Genomic DNA, 19,193 nt, shown 5'->3' on the forward strand with positions numbered 1-19,193 from the left:
ATATATAAATGTATACATATACATAAGTGATGTTATATCTTTCTCTTGCACTGATTGGACGAACCATCGGGAAGCATGCGGACATGTAAATGTTGAAATGCGGGCGCGGAAGTGTTTTTCGGATCACTGTGATGGTCATGTTGTCCACACACAACTCATGCAACACCAGTGTTTTCTTTCTGAGTGCATTCTTTTCCTTTTTCTTTTGTCTTTTGGTACTGATCATTAAAAACAAATTGTATATTTTTGGAGGAAGAACGCGTCTCCGTGCGTTTGTCATTGCTGGACCGCCTCCTGGGACTGTTTCTCCCGTTGGCGTCGCTTCTTGACGAAAGCCTGAGCCTCTCGCTCTCCTCTCCGGGACTCCAGCAGCTTCAAGATGCTGTCCTCTGTGAACACGCAGTCAGGCGGAGGGAAACTTTAGCCGATGAAATGAAACTAAACGTCTAATTTCCCTCAGATTCTAGTCTTCGAAAAGCAATAGATCAAAAATATCTTTAAAGGGGCAGTGTTTTCCAGACGCACAGTGCAATTTTATAGCGCAATCAAGTAACTATGTTACCTTCAGTTGTTATAGAAATGCTGTATTTATCCAATATGACTTAAAAGAAATTTGACTGTCATTTAACGCCCTAAAATTGGGCCTCTGTCGCTTTAAAAAAAACAAACTCCTGCTCTTCCTGAAACTCTACTTTCAGTGAGTCATTCCAACATGGCTCCTCTAATAACCCTTTAACAATGTTTTTACCACAGTTTCACTGAGAAGTAACATGTATGATGAGCTCAGCAGACGCTCAGTTCCACCAGGTGTTTGTTAATTGCTGCTGGCTAGTCTGAAGGAGCCGAGTGGGGGAAGCTGTGAGGCTTGGAAACTGCAGCATTGAGGAGGAGCATTGAGGTATCCTGCCATGTTTTTTAACCCGCTCCTTTATTAAATGATTAAAAAAAAACACCTGGTTGCCATGGAGATTAAAGGATTTCTCAAACATGCATGAAAGAGTCAAAGCAATACTACAGGTGTGTTTTTGATGAGGGAATAACATTATAACATAGAAGTACTTTATTCATCCCAGAAGGGAAATTACTTTTTTTTTTTAGATGTGACGCTCAAAAAAGTCTATTTTATATAATACTGCCCCTTTAATAATAACAACCAAAAGTTTAAACCAAAACAAGACATTGTTCCTCCTGAATCTACAACAAATTAGGAGAACAGATTGAATTTAATGCTAGATACAGTGAAGGTTAAAGGGAATGATTATAAGCTATAGCAAGGTATCCTGCCATGTTTTTTAATCCCACTCCTTTATTAAATGGTAAAAAAAAAAAGTTTTACCATTAGGTTTAGGGTGCGTCAAAGGCAGGCGTATCTTCTCGGGTGCTGAGTCCATCTGCGAGTCGACTTTCTCTCCTTCTTGTTCTGAAACTCCAGGTACGACCTCGAGGGCCAGGAACGCCTCGCCCTCAAAGTCATCTGGCCTCAAGGTGTCATGGTCCAGAACCGTGATGACCAAGCACGCTCCTGGAGTCCGGCACTGATCCAGCGAAACCAGGCTGCGATACAGAGAACAAGTCGGCGGGGGAATTGACCTCTAAAACAATCCCACGGGAAGCATTAAAGAAGTAGCGAAATGTAATCTGCCAGTGGAGCTGGTACTTTTTCCATCAATATTAAGGAATTATTGACTGAAAGCAAGTTCCTATATCTGAATAAAAAGTTACTTGTACGTCAGTTTTGTCTTATTTCAACTATACCAAGATATTTGCAGTAGAAACTAGACCGGAATACTTTGTGAGATTTTGTGTTTGTGCCGAGAGAGACTTACAAATCGAAGGCCTCGTCGAAGAGGGGGTTGAGATCGCAGCTTTTGTACTGGGTGCAGCGCGGCTCTATCTCGGGGAAGACGTGGTTGGGTTCCAGGCACAGCCGCACAAACGGGTCGCTGAGGCCTGGCAAGCATCAAAGCACCAGGTCATGTAGGTAGGGGTCTCAAGCATTTTTCTTTATTTATGTATCGACCATGGAAAAGTATTCACACTCCGCTCCAACTTTTTCTGTTTTAAATTTAAACATTATTGTGAAAAACCATTCATGAGGACAACCCTAAACACGCACTTGATAGTGTAAAGTGCGTGAACACGTTAGGATAGATCGATGGACTATACAAAACAAGTTCATAACATTTCTTGGACAAAATTATTCTTAGAAAATGAGATCTTAGTCTGCTCAGTTCTGTCTATCTTGAGTTGTTTCAGGGCCTCTTGTCGCTTTAAATTCAAATAAACTGCTGCTAGCCACGCCCCCCGCAACCCAACGTTTACACTAGCACGTGAAAATGGCTGCAAACGGATGCGCGATCATTCAACCGTGCATCTTTGAAAAGCAAAAGTGGAGCCTCCTGCGCAACCGACAAGAATGCAGCAAGTGGATTCTGGATGATGAGTCAACAACAAAACATTTGTCTTTTCCAGTAGCCATTGTTCAGCGCACCGAACATGGCGGAGCTCGGCTTGGGTTGCTAGGTAACAACTCTGGCTCAATTAGTTTTTGAAACGGCTCATTTTTCAGACACCAAAAAAAAACATTAACTCGTTGCAAAAAACAAACAAAAAAAAAACAAAACAACGGCTTGAGCTGTTCTTAGCAGCAGTAGAAATCCAAACTGAAGTACAAAAACATACAAAATGTGAATTTTGCACAATAGGTCCCCTTTAAATCTGAACATTTGACCCGGAATTGCCGTTGACAGGCTTTCCCCCCGTACAAACCCCCTGAGCTACAGCTGCTTTACAAATCAATAATAAGGTGTTTGAATACTTTAAGGAAGCCAGAGCACAGCTGTGATTGTTGTGGTGTACCATTGGAGTCCATTGGCAGGAGGCTGACTGCATTGAGCACCTCGATGTGCAGCCTCTGGTCGGACCTCCTGTAGGATGTGAGGAGGGTGACCGCTCCATATTTTTCCCCTTGGTAATCTCTCTGCGAGACGGTTGAAGCAGAATAAAGCATGAAAAAAAAAAACTCTCACAGGAGTTATTTGGAATATCAAACATTTCATATTTTTAAATAAATAACTCACCTGCTCTGATATTTTTCTTTTAAAGAACTTCTCTATGAGCTGGTGGCTGGTCAGCGAGTGGTGAGTGAGGTGAGCCTTCAGCTTCTGTTCAAGCATTAGGAAATCACAGAAATCAAGCCTTTTCACTGCTCTACCTAATTTTTTTTTTTTCAACAGACAGACAACGGACCTGGATTGACAACATTTCAATGAAATATTAGAGAACTCAGCTGCCGGCGTCCACGGGAACTCACCTTGTATTCGTCGGAGTGCAACGCCTTCTCAGGAAGTCCGTTTCCGTCGGCGTGGAAACACTGCTCGAGACACTAAAAACAGAGGACACACGCCGTGAGGCTGCGGTAGACGACTACCAAGAGGGGAGTGAGCTCTGACGGCAAAAGCCAACCTGCAGCGTGTACAGCAGCCTCTGGCAGAACACCATGAGCCCTTCTTGCTGCAAATGCTGGTTGGAAACCTGATAAAGAATTTTCACAGAGTTTTGCCACAACGGAGTCAGGAGGCTGAAAAACAACAAAAAACATAAATCGATGTTTAAAGAAACGGATCAACGGACAAAAAGGAGGCGGTTTGGCAATGTTTGACGGAGACGAGTCAGCGGAGCACCTGTTGAAGTTCTCTTGAACCAGGTTTTCATTCATGTACTTAAGCTCCTGTTCGAGGTAGCGCATTAGAGGGGCTGCAGCCTAGGAGGAGAGGAGTGACATGAAGGGAGAAGAGCAGCTGACTGTTAGAGAGAGAGAAATAAGAAAGAAAGTATCGTAACGAGGAGCAGACTCACGTCCTCCGTGGACTTGGAGGGAATCCTCCGCCTGGTGGACATGCTCCTGACGTGAGTCTCGATGTCTGTGTTTAACTGAGAGCGCAGACGGAGCCGGGTTTACTTTGATTTCATTCAGCTCAGGAAGGTTAAAAACAAGCACGTTTCTTTCACAAACACTGCCTTTGAAAGCCTTTGCAGGTTTTCCCCGTTTTCTCACATTACAACCACAAACCTCATTCTGAACTGTAGGGATCGTCTGCGAAAAACCGACAAGAAGCAGCACAAGAGTGTGAAGTGAAGCTAATGATGCATAGCTTTCCTTTTTTTTTTCTTAAAACAAAAAATTTAAATCAGAACGGTGTGACACATATCTTTCAAGTCAAGGCACTTTGACTAGGCCATTCTGACTTGTCTTGATGAAAGGTGAACCTCCACCCCAGTCTCAGGTCTTCAGATTTCTGTCGACGAAAAGCATTTGGGACGCACCGATCCACTTATTTTCACTTCCCATCCCGATATATAACTAGCACTTTATCATCAATATTAGGGAATTATTGACTAAAAACAAACTCTTAATTGTTACTGAAAAGTTACTTGTAAGCCTTACTTCAAGTGTACTAAGATATTTGCACTAGAAACTTGACCAAAAGTACTTGGTAAGATGTGTTTTTCCAGTGGATGTTGTCCTGAGACGATGTATTTAGGATGATGTCCAGTTTCCACTAAACAGTTTTTCTTTTTCTTTTTTTTTGGCAAAACAAGATTAAATATCGCTTGTGTCAAGACACTCTTCCGTGAGTGCGCAACAATTAACTGGTTTGTTGGCAAGTTCTCACACCTGAGTCATAAATTTCTACTTCGTTTTATTTCTGAATATCAGAGAAAAGGGGGTCAAACGCAAATCCACGCCACGCTTTCAGATTCGTACTTGTAAACCTTCTACAGCCGCGATTCGTTTTCGTCACACGTCCGAATCATGAAGGACTTCATCGTGTGGGTTCGTCACATGAAGTCCCAACGGAACACACTGAAGCGCGTGACCTGCGGCGTACCTGTCTCCCCAGAGTGTCGAGCGCTGACCGGATCTCCTTGCAGAGGATGCTCTTGGCTTGCTGAAGTTGGGAATGCAGCGTGTTTTCAAACTGGCTCTGCCCTATGACGCTCTCGGTGCGGGCGCGAAGGACCTCCCAGTTGAGCTGAGCGGGAAGGCGGGTCAGCACCGAGCGCAGGTGTTCCAGGTCGTTCACTACGACGCACAGCTGCAGGGGAAGGGGAAGGAGAAGAAGAAAAAAAGAAAAACCACCTGAGACACACGGAGGAAAATGTGCAGAAAAGTTTCTAAACCAACACGAGTGAAGATGTGCTCGGCTACCATGTTGATGGCAATGCTGTGGTCCGAGTTCTCAGACAGCACCCGGACTCGCTCCTTTAGGAGGTGACAGTAGTTCACTACAATCTTACAAACATCCTGGAAACATAAGTAGAAATTTACTTAATTTAATCAGTTGCATAAAACAGCTGTAAAGCCGCAGTATGTAAGTTTTACAAAAACGATTTTCTTTTCTTTTTTTATTACACATTTATTAAAAATGTCACCGTGAGAATCTGGTATGAGACAAATAATCTACTATTGCCGTCTGAAGAAATGCGATGCTCCCGGTCAGAAGCAACCAATCAGAGCCAGGAGGGGGTGTCAGCGCTGACAATCAGCATCAGCATCATCAGCGAAACAACTTAATGTTACACAAAAACCGTTGTCGTCAATAACGAATTTTATTGGACGATAATTTGTCCCAGCAATTATTCCGTTGGACAATAATATAGTTGTTTTGAGACCATTTTCAATTAATATATTGATAATGGCTTAATAATGTACGTTTACCCTCTTAAATCTTTTTTACAGAACCCCTCCACACTGGAACTGGAAGATATTTTAAATATCCAAAATAAAAACACCAAGCAAAAACAAGAAATAAAACGGAAATAAAAACCACACACAACTGGAACCATAAATAAAACGACTCATGATGTAGCTGTAAACAAAATTGCCCTTTGAAAAATATTAATCATCAGAATGTAAATAATATAGCTCATCAAAATTTATTATGTGATTAATTGCTTGACAGGCTTAGTCATTGGTGGCCGACTAGCTTTAGCATTCATAGCTGGCTCCGATTGGTCGTTTGTGATGGTTTTAACAAATATGTTTAAAAAAAAATTATTTATTTATTTTTTTAAAAAGCAAACATATTTTTCTTTCTATAAAAGTTGCATCCTGGTGCTGTAATAACAGCTGAGCGCTGTACCTCGGTGAGTTTGACCATGAGCATGAAGGCCTCCTCGGGGTCAGGCCACGACAGCTGCTCCCACAAGTGGCAGATTGGCTGGATGCAGGCCACCAGGTCCACGGCTGAGGAGCTGTGCTTTATGGGGACCGCGCCGACCTGCAGCGGCTGCAGCTGAGAGCACAACAAGCTGGGTTTAGTTCAGAACTGGGATATAGTTCTGCGGAAGTAGAGCTAAGCTACTTCCGCTAGTAGCTTCCGCCGCTAGCAGTGGCGGCTCTCGCGTGCGCATGCGCCTCCTTCTGCTCCTTTTATTAAAACGTTAAAGTTATAGCACCCTGCGCGCGACGCTTACGCCGCCCCCGGCGGTCGGTGAGCCACATATCGCCCACCATCAAAGACGTGTTACCTGGTCAACCTGCACCGCCCTGACCACCCGGTCCTGAGTGGTGCTGAACGCCTGGTTCAGCCAGTACGGCAGGGCGTCCCGGAAACCTTCATGAAAGTCTGTCAGCTGGAGTAATCCCCTGAAAAAAACCCCCCAACATAAATATCTGTTTCATTTATCTTTTATTCTGTGGCTCAGTCTTCTTGCATAGCATTTTCTCTTTTAACTATTGTGTTTCTGGACACCATGATGGCCTTTCTTTCAACACAAAGAGCACATGATAATAAATTGGCCGTTTACATGTATGAAAACATAATGAAAAATCAGTGCGTCACAAATCATGTGACGCACTTTTATTTTGTTTTCAACCCCCTTTACTCTGATTCCCCTAATGCAATCCATTGCAACCAGTTTCCTCCATTGCCTCACGCCATTATTAAATAATAATAGATAATTGTGAACAAATTCAATGACAGCATAAGAATAAAAAAAAAACCCTGAAGAAATTCATCTAACACCAGTTGTTAGGTAAGATTTTAAAAAAAATAACACATCATAATAGAATCTGTGATGATTTCAGACCTTTTCTGCAGGAAGGCCTTGTCTTTGTGGATGGCCTGCAAGCTCAGGTAAACGGGAAACAGGCTTTTGGAGAGGTTCTGATCCATTTGGTCCTCCATTATGGAGAGGGTCGCTTTCACTTCCTTTGCGAGCTATGGAGAACAAGAACCGTGAAAAGCGAGGAAACGCGGCGAGTCACGTGAACTTTAGCACGTTTCCATTTGCAGCTTACCAAGGAGTCAAACTTCTGATAGACAACAGTGAAGACATCGACTTGCACAGCACTGCGGTGAAGAGAACAACTGATCAATATCGGAGCGAAACACTTCACGCGTGTTTTATCAAAAACGTTTGGCAGATTTACAGACAGTTTTTTCAACAACAAAAAACAAAATCTGTTGTCGCTCTTCTCACCTGAAGAAAACTCGGTTCCACACGTCCTTGTTGTGTCTTATGTCTTCCCGAACTTCCGCAATCAGCCTAGAGAGGGCGCTCCCGATCTCTGTCAGGTCCTGCGTTTCAGCAGAGTGCAGAAATTGCGTTTGCGCGGCAACATGTTAGTCAAGCTTCACTCCCACACTGCTCTCGTCAGATTCCGTAGATGCAAATGTGTGCTTGTTATTCAGAACAGAGATCAATTCTATGCAAAAGTAATTCCGGAATATAGTAAAACATACTGCTTTTCATTGGTAAAAGAATGGAGAACCATCACTTCTCCGCTGCTTCACAGTGACGCAGCAAAAACACAAAATCTTACCAAGTATTTAGTGCAAATGTCTTTGTGCACTTTAAATAACTCAAAACTAACTTTCAAGTAACTTACAAGTTGGATATACAAATTTGTTTTGAGACAACAATTCCTTAACATTGATTACGATTATTTCACTTATATCAAGACATTTTCCTCATGTCATAAGTGAAATAATCTGCCAATGGAACTGGAAGCTTTTCATCAATATGGAAGCAATTATTGACTTAAAACAATAACGAAATGTTATTTGTCAGTGTCCAAAGGCATTTGCACTAGAAACTAGATTAAAAATACTCGGCAAAGTTTTGTGGTTTTGCAGTGTGTGATGAACCTTGTGCTGGTTTATCACAGAAAACTTGCTACGTGATGAAATAGGCAAAGAGAAATCAAAGGGGTGTGGAGACTTTAGCAAGGCCCAGTCGTCATCCCTCCTGCTCTGCATGACGGATGTTTCAGCTATCAGACAAAAGATCATTTTAACTAGACATTATTGTGATTTAAATCAGCTTGCCGTACAGCTTTAGTACATTAAAAATCCCCCTTAAAAAAGAGAATGATACCAACACATTTTTATTGTGTGTATTTGAGCTTCGGTAAAGTGATGTGTCTTTTTTTTTTTTTACCTTGGTCATCGGCTGATGCAACCCCTTTTTGATGGTAAACCACTCCTCTGTGCCTGTCTGGTATAAAAATCACTAATTTGATTTGATAAACTTCCATAAAAGTAAAAGCGAACCATAAAATGTAATTGGAAATATGCTTCACCTCTATGGCATCGTGGACGCCTTCGTGAAGCTCAAAGTTGGCCGGGTTCTGTTTCTGGAAAGCTTGAGTCTTACAGATCTGGACCAAGATCCTGCATTAATTATATATATATATATATATATATATAAAAAAGAAGAAATCATTTATTTCATTATATGGGGCTCATAATTAAAACACACGAGTGTGTGTGTTTTCCAGGCATACCTGACGGATGTCAGGGAGACATACCTGAGGAGTGTGTGTAGTTTCGGAGTGGCACTGGGAGTCGGGGGGAAGATGTCTCTGTATTTGGAAACCAAACACAGTCCGTACTGCAGGAAGCCGTGAAGAGAATCCCCAAGTTCCTGTTTCTGTCAACAGAAAGAGGCGCCTTACACAACCCTCATCTGTGCTGAAATCTTAACTTCTAGTTTCCCCTGAGCTCCGACACCAAACACACGTCTGCAAGTGATAACTCAAGCAAACTACTCGTGCAATTAGTTTCTTTGTAACTTGGACATGTGAAATCAGTTACAAATGTGCGCTAAATGTTTAAAATCTTTTCCTGTGATGCGGTCAGCGAGCCGTGCGTGTGTACCTACCTGCTGGTAGGGAAGCTCCTGCTGATGCCAGTGGTACTCTATGCTGGTGAGCTGATGGAACAGCACAGACGAGTCCACCTCCAAGCTCTGGTACAGTTTACTGTAAGCCACCCACTTCCTGGCAGGGGTAAGCACAATCACACTTGTTAAGAGCAGGAATATGACAGAAACGTAACACATTTTATTATAGCTAAGCTCTGTTGTTGACAGGTCACTTAGAATTATTTCACTAACTGCTGCTAGTGAAGTTTTTCTTTCTTTGCTTATTATTACTCTTATTATTTTAACGTTATACATACTGTATATTTTTGTCTTATTTTTATTTTCATCAACTTATTTTATTATAATTTTTGTACACCACTTTGGTGCAGTTTGAATCCTGTTTTTAAAGCGCTATAAAAATAAATTTGACATCGACATTATTTCACAACATTTTGTGTGAAATATTTCCAGCACAAGATGTATAGCAGGGGAAAAAAAAAAACATTCCAATTTTAAAATCTGTGATCTTAAAATAAGGATATGATCTTTTAAAAAGTATCTTTTCAGGGAGCAGTTCCCGTGAAGGGAGGCAAGCTAACCGTTTTTTCAGAACAGGCTCGATTTAAACAGCTCAAACCAAAACAGTCCAGTTAATGTTATAGTAAAGCGATAGAGGTGAATTTTTGAAGTGAGCTTTCACAACCTGCGGCTCCACTCATTCAAGAACGGCCACTTCTTTGGTGTGACCTGTCCTAACAAAATGTTGCTAACTCACACATGAACTCCACGTAGCGTAGGAATAAAAGAGCATTGAAAGAAACAGCAGCCCAGTTGGCATGAGTGTGCTTGCTTACCTGCAAGATCATATGATTTACCAGTTCTCAATTTGTACAGAAATTGCGATCGAAACAAGGATCAGTTCTAATTTTTTGTGGCTAGAAGAGTGGAGACAACGTACAGTATCACTCACACTTTTTCTGTATTTACTCAAACCATTTAGGGAACCCAGACGAGGGTAGGAGCATAAAACGACAGTCAAGTGGAATTTAACCCAATTCATCATGACTGCAGTGGTGCCCCCGAGAGGGGGCACAGAGGAGGCTGTGGCCCCCATTATAACATGCTGACCACCTCAGAGAATCATGTATATGTCATAGAAAGACATACATGCAAGACCCCCAAAAATAAATTAGTTAATTCATTTAAAATATTCTTTTAGCTGTGCCCTCTAAAAATGTTTTATGGCCTGGCTACCTCTATGAAAATGTTCTGGGAGCGCTACTGCAGGACTGATATAGAGACGTGTCATAGCGGGGCAGAGATTAGTGGCTGGTTGGGTCGCGGTGAGGATGTTTCGAAATGACAGCAAAAAAACATGGTGCATTAAAGACATGTGCCTTTGTTATATTGTGCATTTACCGGTTTAAAAAGATTTTAATGTATCTACATCTTGTTAGACAGACCTTACACCAGAGCATAAAAATGTCATTTTTTTTAACTTTTTTTTTTGGGGACATCTCTGATGAAGGCATGTGTCACAACAGTACAAGGTCAAATCAAGTGATTGATTTGTGAAAGGCCAAAGTGGCTTCAAGAGAAGTTCGTCTTTCGGCGGTCTTCGAACCCAAACCCTACGATTGCACGGCAAAAGGCGATTGCATACATCTCAAATAAATCAAATATATCCCAATTGGTCTTGGCTGACTTCGTGAAAATTCAGTACTGGCTTGACATTTTGCCTAATCACTAAACTCTATTAGAGGAAAACGTGGTGCTTACGCCAGGTCTTGCAGAAAAGGAGAGAGGTCGTTTTGCGTAGCGTAGAGTTCAAGCAGAGTCTGAGCCTCGCCACACAGCGCGCCTTTCCACGGAGCGGAGCTCTGCGTGAGAAAACATCAGAATGGAGTTTAAAAAAAAGAAAGAAAGCCAGAACTCAAAACAGCACAGGGAGAAAGTGTGTTGCACCTGTTGTTTTGAAATGTAAGCTTGGACAAACTGCTGCAGAATCCCACAGTAGTTGGTGTAGGCACTGCGACCGGCGCTCAGAGTCCCGTCTCTCTGCCAATGACACAAAAACACACACAGGTTTACAGTACCTGGTAAAAAAAAAAAAAAAAAAAAGTATTCATAACTTCTGAAGGGTCAGATGAGAATAATTAATTAGCCTAGTTTAAAGTTTGCAGAATAGGTCATTTGATCAAATGTGAAAAAGTTCATGGGGTATAAACACTTTTGCAAAAAAATCTAGTCGCAGTTGTGCCAAATCCTACTGTATGTGGGATAACAGCTAAGATTTGAGGGAATCCGTTTACAGCTTTGTGGATGAACTGGAGGAAGAGGTGACACTGGCCGCGATTAGGATACGTCTCCGTTCTGGGCTCCAGTTTGTACCAGTTGTCCTCAGTGCAGTGGAGATCCTAAAGCGTTATGACAGTTTGGTTTTTAAGACTGAACCGACATCCACAGTAAAATAAGGGAGTAAATTAAGCGTTTTTATTACCTGTAGTCTTAACACAATATTTCCCAAAAAGTCATCTGTGCCTTTCTCCTTTTTGGCCTCCTTGATCATCCTAAGCAGAGCATTGATTAGAAAACAGTAATACTTGCTAGGTATTATGTTTTTAGTCATTTAAAATATGTCAATTAAAAACAGAAAAGTTTAATACCTTCTTAAACTATTTAAGTTGGTTTTGATCTCTTCCAGTTTCTGAGTGAGAGACACCTCTTCGTCCTTATCCCTGCAGCGGAAGAGCAGAAAGTGAACATATGCGAAAGTTTAATAAAAACTAGCAAAGCGACGCTTTTTTTCTTGCTCTTCTTACCACATTTCAAGGTGGAAAGTGGTGTTCGCCAAATGTACAAACTCTCTGAAGAAGAAAGAAATGGTAGGTGTAAAAAAAAACACTCTCTGTAATTGATCAGAAACGTGCCACAAACGTGAACTCACAGTATGAAGGTTTGGTTCCAAATGGGGTTCAAGGTTTGCTTTTTGATATCGGTTTGGTAGATTTTCTCATGTGATACTGTGCCCTTTACCACATATTTGCTGGGTTTGGCTTTTGCACTGCTGCTCTTTTTTTCCTCCTCCTCTTCCAAGACCATCAGGAGGCAGTAAGGGTCACTAAAACCTGAAGGAAGCACATTTAAATCCTTACTTTTAAGATGAACAACAAGCCATTTTACCCTAAAGATTTAAGTGACTTTGAATGTGAAACTTGATGATAGGCTACAGCAGCAGAAGTCCGCACCGCATAGCATTCCTGTTAGCTACAAATAGGAAACTTAAATATGACCATTTAAGTATTGGGGTAAAAATTTAGCTATAACGTGGTCAGCTACATATTTTGAATTCACACCATTAAGAATTAAGGCAGCACTGAGTACAAATGGGAATCTAGCCTGGCACTAGCTAGCAAACTGAGCAAGATAAAACCTAGCTTTAGCACCACCAATGATAGTGTAGTGCTTAGTAGTAAGTAATAACAGTTGGCATCAACTATTTACAAGTTAAGTACCACTCTAATTAATTGTGATTCTGAGTTAGTATTAAAAGAAAAACAGTGGAATATGCTAAACACTGTGCTCAGTAAGAAGCTAATTAACCTGTGCAAGGCAAGCTAACAGTGTTTTTATTTGGATTTTATGTATTCAAACACTAAAGCTTGTACAGCCACTTTTGGGCTAATAATTTTATGAGGTACAAAGCAAATCAACTTTATTACTTAAACATACAGCGGCCATATTGGATTTCTATAAACTCTTGAGTTAGCAAGAAGCTTTTGGTTTATTTATTTTTTTATCTTGGAACGTAGAAGTTTCAACGTCTGAGTAGACATTTCTTCACGTTTCTATCAAATATGCTGTGCTACATCAAAAGAAAATCCTGATTTTATTATGCGACTCATTAAAAATGTCTGCTAGAATAGTGACACTTGGAAACTCTTGGATTCATTGAGATGTTATAGAAAATTAAGCTAAAGTATGCATTCGCTGAGAAAAAACATTTGAGCACTAAGAAGAAAGCTTCTGACGTGGACCTACAAGCAGACCAGATGGCTAAGACTTCATTTGTAAGAAGCTGGTAAATCTATAAACCATCACTTCAATCAGTTTACTAGAGTTTACATTTTGGGTTTGTTTGAGGCCATTTGGTCGTATCATATACATGTCCTGATTGCATTGAAATGATGAATATAGTTTTGAAAGATTTTTTTTTTTTAGATAATTATTACTCTAATATCTCGTCAGGCACACGGAACCATAAACCATAAAAAAAGATTTTCTAAAAAATAAAAAAATACAAACATACAAGCCAAACTCCTAAAGATTGAACTTTAGTCACACAAAGAAGAAGGAGTCCTTCAGTACTTCAGGAGGAGGTCTCCATTCCCGACTTGACGTGGGCCAGTAATGAAGGTATACCAAGGTCATAGAAAGTTTCAAGTGATACATTTGTTTGTCCTACTTTTCCTACAGGTTGAACATCTTTTAATGAGACCACAGGAAGTGGATCTCAAATGGCAATAAAGCTGAAATTAGCAAACTAACCTGTTCCAGCCCATAAAGCAGTTTATCACTCATCCATCCTTCCATCCATAAACTCACATGCAGTAACTGTTTTCTGTTATGAGACCATTCTAAGAGATGCAAAGATCATTGTAGAGCAGAACTCACCACTGACGTCTTTTCCTAGAATTTCTTTAGCTTCCTTCACGGTGACCATCAGGCAGTATACCGGCGGCTGTTGGGGATTTCATGTTATGTCAGACAACTTAGAAACAATGCCAATGACTCGGTTTCCTGCTAACATCAAGTTAAGATATTTCATACAAAATCTATAAATAGATGTTTGGTTCTCAAACGGTTTGTTGAATGGAAAACAAAAGCATGGTGATTTCCTTTTCTCACCTCTGTGTTCTGTACTTTCTCCATCAGAGCGATGTGCTCCTCATCTGTCATAGTGAAAGCCTGGTAGATGGAAAGAACCATCAGTCATCAGCGTACCATGCCCTGTGCTACGTGCTAAAGGGAGATTACCTCCTTTAGGTACTGGTGGAGCTGGCTGTTTGTGAAGACCTCCGCTGACGCTGGTTTACCCATCTTATGGGCGATGGTGTACAGCAGCTCCTTATACAGCGGCTTCAGCTGTGGACAGAAGTCAAACTTAGCGACGGTTCAGGTGGTGACGATACAGTTTTCCTCCAGATAAAACAAAGAGACGAGAGTACCTCCATCTCCTTGTGTCGTCTGGCTTTGGCCTCCGGATTTTCATCTTCTTTTAAATCCTGAAACGACAAAAAGAGCGGTTTGCTGCCTATAGAGGCCAAGGCTAGTCTTAAGACATTGTGTCACTCACCCTCCTGTCTCTCTGTCTCCTTGTAAAGCCGAGTTTACGTGTATGGACTGGGGAAAACTGTTGAGGCAGAAAAAAAGTTTCTGTCAAACTTTTAATCCTACTCCATAACTTAAAATTTTAATCATAAGTTTTAGGTATATTTTGTAATAGTCTGGTTTTTTTTGGAATGAGATGGTTTATTGATGAACGATACCACAGTCTCACATTATCACTGTATTTACATACCATTTAAAAATAGAAATGATAAAAATGTCACTCCACTCAAGAAGAATGGTTGTTCAATGCAGCAACACGGTTTTCTACAAAGCTGTCTGTGATTGGTTGATATCAACACAGTGGCAGGTTCCACTATCTCTCCTTTTGATGGCCAAGTCTCCTCACCTATTCAGTCTTTCTTTCTGAGGATGGCTGACAGATAACAAGCACACCGGCAGAATCTGCTGTCTGTGACAAACAATGCTCGTAATTTGTACCCATGCTAACACTTCCCTAGCGACGTAGCCCACTGTAAAGCACTGCTTTTCTGCTCGTTTGGATTGGTTATCAGAAAATTCAAAGGTCTGGCCACGCTGGCCTCAAGCCAATCTACAGAAATGGAACCATACAGACGCTCTGGACAAAACACCCTTCTTTTGTCCTAAACTGATCCAGCTACTAACTATGGCTCCTCCTCCACAGCAAGGCTAAGACAGAAGCGATAACTACATCTTCAATGCAATTTAAAATTCTTGGTAGTCTCCACTTCATCTATAGTTACGGTTACAGTCTCCTACACTTCTATGTGTCACAAATCAAATGTTTGGTTTTGTAGACATTGAGAAAGTGGTTATGTTCACACCATGTGTCCAGCTTATCCACCTCCTCTTCACCAAAGACTTCTGGAGATAGATGGACTGAATGTATATGTGGCTCTTCACGAAGCACTTCACTCTATAGCAGGAGTGGGCAATCCCAGTCCTCAAGGGCCGGTGTCCTGCAACTCGTAGATGTGTCCCTGGTCTAGCACACTTCAACCAAACGGATGAATTACCTCCTCAGTGCTCCAGAGTTATTTGACTTAGGTGTGTTGAAGCAGAGACACATCTAAAAGTTGCAGAACACTGACCCTCGAGGATGGGGATTGCCTACCCCCACTCTAGAGCCACATACACCCAGTCATACATATGCAGAACGGTGTACCATACTCAAGTGCACATCAATGTGTGACAGGAGGAAGCTGGAATCAAACCCACAATCAGTTTGTAAGATATCTGCTCTACTGATTGAACCACAGTGGCCCATAACAGGGACTAGCGCCCACACAACCCTACACGGATATGATCCATTAGATGATGGATGGACGGACGGACGGACAGACATGGATGGGACGAAACCACCAACATCTGGTACCTGTCCACCTTAATTCTTACATTGAGTATAGATGTCTCTATAGTTATGTCTTTACATATCTAATAAATGTTCTGACATCTACTGAGCTGACTCATACAGTTCTCCTCAAAAGTTTACATACCCAGGCAGAGTATTGGTTTCAATGGCTACTGCTTCTTTTCAATGCAACTTAGTGTTGAAGACCTTTATTGTTGTGTTTGCTCTTTTTTAAATCGTAATGACAAGAGAAACCACCCAACTGACTCAAACCAAATATTTGCATAACCTTGTAGAAGTGGTCTGATGCATCGCATTTATAAACTATTTGATACACGAGGGGAAAATGTGGGAGTCTGTTGAAACTGAGTCGCAGAATTATCAACAATTTCAGACACAACTGGTAGGAAAATTGGTCTGGATGCAGGGGAAAAAAACAAAACAATAAATATTTATCAGCTAACACACTTTAAAAAAAAAACTTGTTTAAAAAGTGGTGTAGCAGATTCAAGATGCCCAATATAAGTACAGGATTCAAACCATAAAACACCACAGTGGATAACTGATGGTGGGGGTATGTGTTAGCACAGGAAGCACTGGAATTTTGGAGAAAATTGATGAATGCATGTTATCACACAATACCAGAGGAGAAATTCGCAGAAGCATACCAATGATCCAAAACACTGGACCAAGCCAAGCTGTCATTGGCTACAGTAGGAAAGTCTTCTGGCCTCAGTATCATTAAATCACTCATGCAAGACCACACGGGAAATTTACAAATGTCTTATCTCAGACAAGCACGAAACACTTTCAAGCTGTCATGGTGTTAAAGGTGGAATTTATGTTATTCAGGACTTGGGCATGTAAGCCTTTGATCAGGGTCATTTGAGCGGTTCCTCTTGTCATTGTGATTTAAAAATAGCCAACACATTAGTTTGACAATAAATAGCTTCACCCAACCACTAACCAAGAGTGTCAGGCAGATTTTTTTTTTAATCAAACCATCATTCATATCTGAAAAATGGGCCAAAAAGCCAGGATATATAAACTTAGAGGCAAAACTGTACTCTTTCCATTTTGACAACAGTCGTTCCTATAGATGTTTTCTGGGTTGGGATTCTTTCTAGCTAATAGCAACGGTTCCACTTCAATTTAGTTCTTTAGCTTTCTGTGTCGATGACCTTTGACACTGTGCGTTATTCGTATATTCTTGTAATTTTATTGCAGGACAAAAGTTACTTGGTACACAGTGAACCATTTCTTAGAAACAGACTATAGCTACAATGACTGTATGTTGGGTTTTTTTACAGTGTATTTTTGTTTGTTCCTTAAAGTGTTGTTTGTCATCCGTGGGAGTCAATCAAACGTCTGTTTAACTTAGTATGACCATCCACAATCGTAGTACTGATGAAACACTGTTTAAATGTCATCTCATCTTACTTACCTGCCTGTGTCTTGATGCGCCATCTTCCTGAAAAACAATAACAATGCTCATAGAAAAATTTCCTGAAGCAGCTAAAATCAGAAGAAATTGAGGTTCACGACATTTTGTTGCTACACGTGTCCCTGCTTTAAAAAGTAATCAAGTTATTCTCGTGTTTCTAATAATGCCTCCCTGTCAGAGAGGCACTTCCTCTATGGTTGATTATGAAAATGACATGAAGGCGACCGTGAGGGGCCTTAACATTCAAATCGGGGGGAAAAGTAAACAGCTGAACTGAACGGGAAATCTCACATTGGGAGTATAGATATGCAAACACGCTTGGACGCAGCCTCTTCATGCACATGCCGTAGCAAAAACAGCTGCCTCAGACTGTTTTCCACAAAGCAACAAAAAGGTCTTTTAACTCATCAAACGGTGTTCTCCTTCAGATGAGTTAGCAACAGAACAAAGCAGAAAGTTTGAAGAGACACAAATGAGATTTGTTTTACAGTGTCTGACTTAAATATACATCTAATAGCCCGGTGAATAATAGTCATCAGACCTTAAAATAGCCATCAGGAGACAATGACTCAGTGTTTGGACAGACATTTTCATCATCGAGTTTTATCAAAGAGTACAATTTGCTCAGAAATATCACCTGGAAAAAAAGTGACTAAACTCACACCGCAGCAGCTGAAAACCAAAAGAAAATCTTTGGGTAACAACGTTGTTAGAGCGCTTGATCGCTTTGATCAGCATCAGCTCTCAGCCCCAACCACCCAGTTGGCAACTGACCCACTGCTGCAAAACTGAGACACCATGTTAAACACACTTCGGCTTTGTTAAAATGAGGGGTTTTTTGTTGTTTTTTTTTTTACCTGTTCAGGTGTTTGCAGTAAATTCTCTCCTTTTCTGGTGTTCTGCCCACTTTGACCTGCCATGGTGATGCTTCTATCTTATCACCAGACTCCTTCCTGGCGAGCTGGCGTGCTCCGTGTGCGAGTTATGGGGAAGCTGTGTGTGTGCGCGCGCCGCGTTTCGATGTACTATCACACAGCAGCCGGAAGTCATCACTTCCTGTTAAGGCTGGTAACGTCAGTGACTGCTGTGACTTAGGAGTTTGGTTTTTTTTTTTTTGTTTGTTTTGTTTTCTTCAGCCAGCGCTCTCCTTCATCTCTAAATCGGAAACTACAGAGCTCGATTCGCTTCGCTTGCACATAAGAAATCAGCACTTGCAGATTCACACCACTGACCTGCTGGCAATTGCTCGTATTGTAGGAAGGTTCAACTGATGACCCTCAACCACAGATGAAAAACTTGTCTCACACAAGATTACATAAAGCTGAAGGAGGAGCTGTCCGTTACACCAGTTGGTCCATTGAAATTTGTCAGTTATCTTAATGATTTTCTTCCTCTTTTTGTTGACTAATTTCAGATAATTATCGAAAATAAACAGAAGATCTGTCGATTTCCAATACTTGCTAAGGTATATATATTTTTTTGCATTTTAATGTGTTAAGAAGTGGTTCATAATTCTAAAGTGGAATAAAATAATTTTGTTTTATTATTATTATTGTTTAAGTGTGTATTGTCTAACTCTTTTAGACAATACCTGTCATTAGGTCTGGTCATTTATATTCCATTCAAGTTATTTATTCGTCTCCATTTTTAGAATTTCTTTCTTTTTATGTGATGTCTAAATTTAGCTACTTTTGTTTGCATATATTTCAATTTTTATTGCATCTTTCTTTACTTGTGTTCCTTTATTTTTTTTTTTAAATTATCTTATGTATTAAATGAACTTACCTTTTCCTTCGCCCTGTTACGTTTTCCCACAGCATGACGCCGCCACCTTCATGTTTTGCCACGTAGCTGGTGTGTTCAGGGTGTAGTGCT

General features: G+C 40.9%; 1 protein-coding gene and 1 long non-coding RNA gene across 2 annotated transcripts; one reads left to right on the forward strand and one right to left on the reverse strand.

Annotated features, from left to right (window-relative positions):
• Positions 1-203: 203 nt before the first annotated feature.
• On the reverse strand, positions 204-18,736 carry unc13d (unc-13 homolog D (C. elegans)). Its single transcript, XM_032573816.1, has 34 exons — positions 18,176-18,736; positions 17,319-17,345; positions 14,510-14,566; positions 14,382-14,438; positions 14,191-14,298; positions 14,062-14,121; positions 13,828-13,894; positions 12,101-12,281; positions 11,976-12,020; positions 11,820-11,891; positions 11,654-11,723; positions 11,466-11,570; positions 11,119-11,211; positions 10,933-11,033; positions 9,172-9,289; positions 8,819-8,940; positions 8,591-8,681; positions 8,449-8,505; positions 7,489-7,586; positions 7,307-7,358; positions 7,096-7,226; positions 6,535-6,652; positions 6,147-6,299; positions 5,213-5,308; positions 4,893-5,099; positions 3,859-3,933; positions 3,684-3,763; positions 3,466-3,580; positions 3,314-3,385; positions 3,081-3,164; positions 2,860-2,980; positions 1,827-1,950; positions 1,337-1,554; positions 204-389 (listed from the first exon to the last, which is right to left on the reverse strand). Exons 1-34 carry the CDS (start codon positions 18,236-18,238, stop codon positions 277-279), a joined length of 3,351 nt encoding a protein of 1,116 aa, XP_032429707.1. The 5' UTR covers positions 18,239-18,736; the 3' UTR covers positions 204-276.
• Positions 1,894-3,350, forward strand: LOC116726886 (uncharacterized). The gene is made up of 3 exons (XR_004340701.1): positions 1,894-1,981; positions 3,106-3,149; positions 3,237-3,350. It is a non-coding gene; the product is annotated as an uncharacterized LOC116726886 (long non-coding RNA).
• Positions 18,737-19,193: the final 457 nt, after the last annotated feature.

Source organism: Xiphophorus hellerii, chromosome 10 (assembly GCF_003331165.1).
Source record: "Xiphophorus hellerii strain 12219 chromosome 10, Xiphophorus_hellerii-4.1, whole genome shotgun sequence".
Lineage (NCBI taxonomy): Eukaryota > Metazoa > Chordata > Actinopteri > Cyprinodontiformes > Poeciliidae > Xiphophorus > Xiphophorus hellerii.

Coding starts and splice junctions, on each gene's coding strand:
- unc13d (XM_032573816.1), bottom strand. CDS start 18,238: ATGGCAGGTCAAAGTGGGCAGAACACCAGAAAAGGAGAGAATTTACTG. Junction 3,165..3,313: donor TGCACTCCGACGAATACAAG/GTGAGTTCCCGT, acceptor ATGCTTGAACAG/AAGCTGAAGGCTCACCTCAC. Junction 2,981..3,080: donor AAAGAAAAATATCAGAGCAG/GTGAGTTATTTA, acceptor ACCGTCTCGCAG/AGAGATTACCAAGGGGAAAA.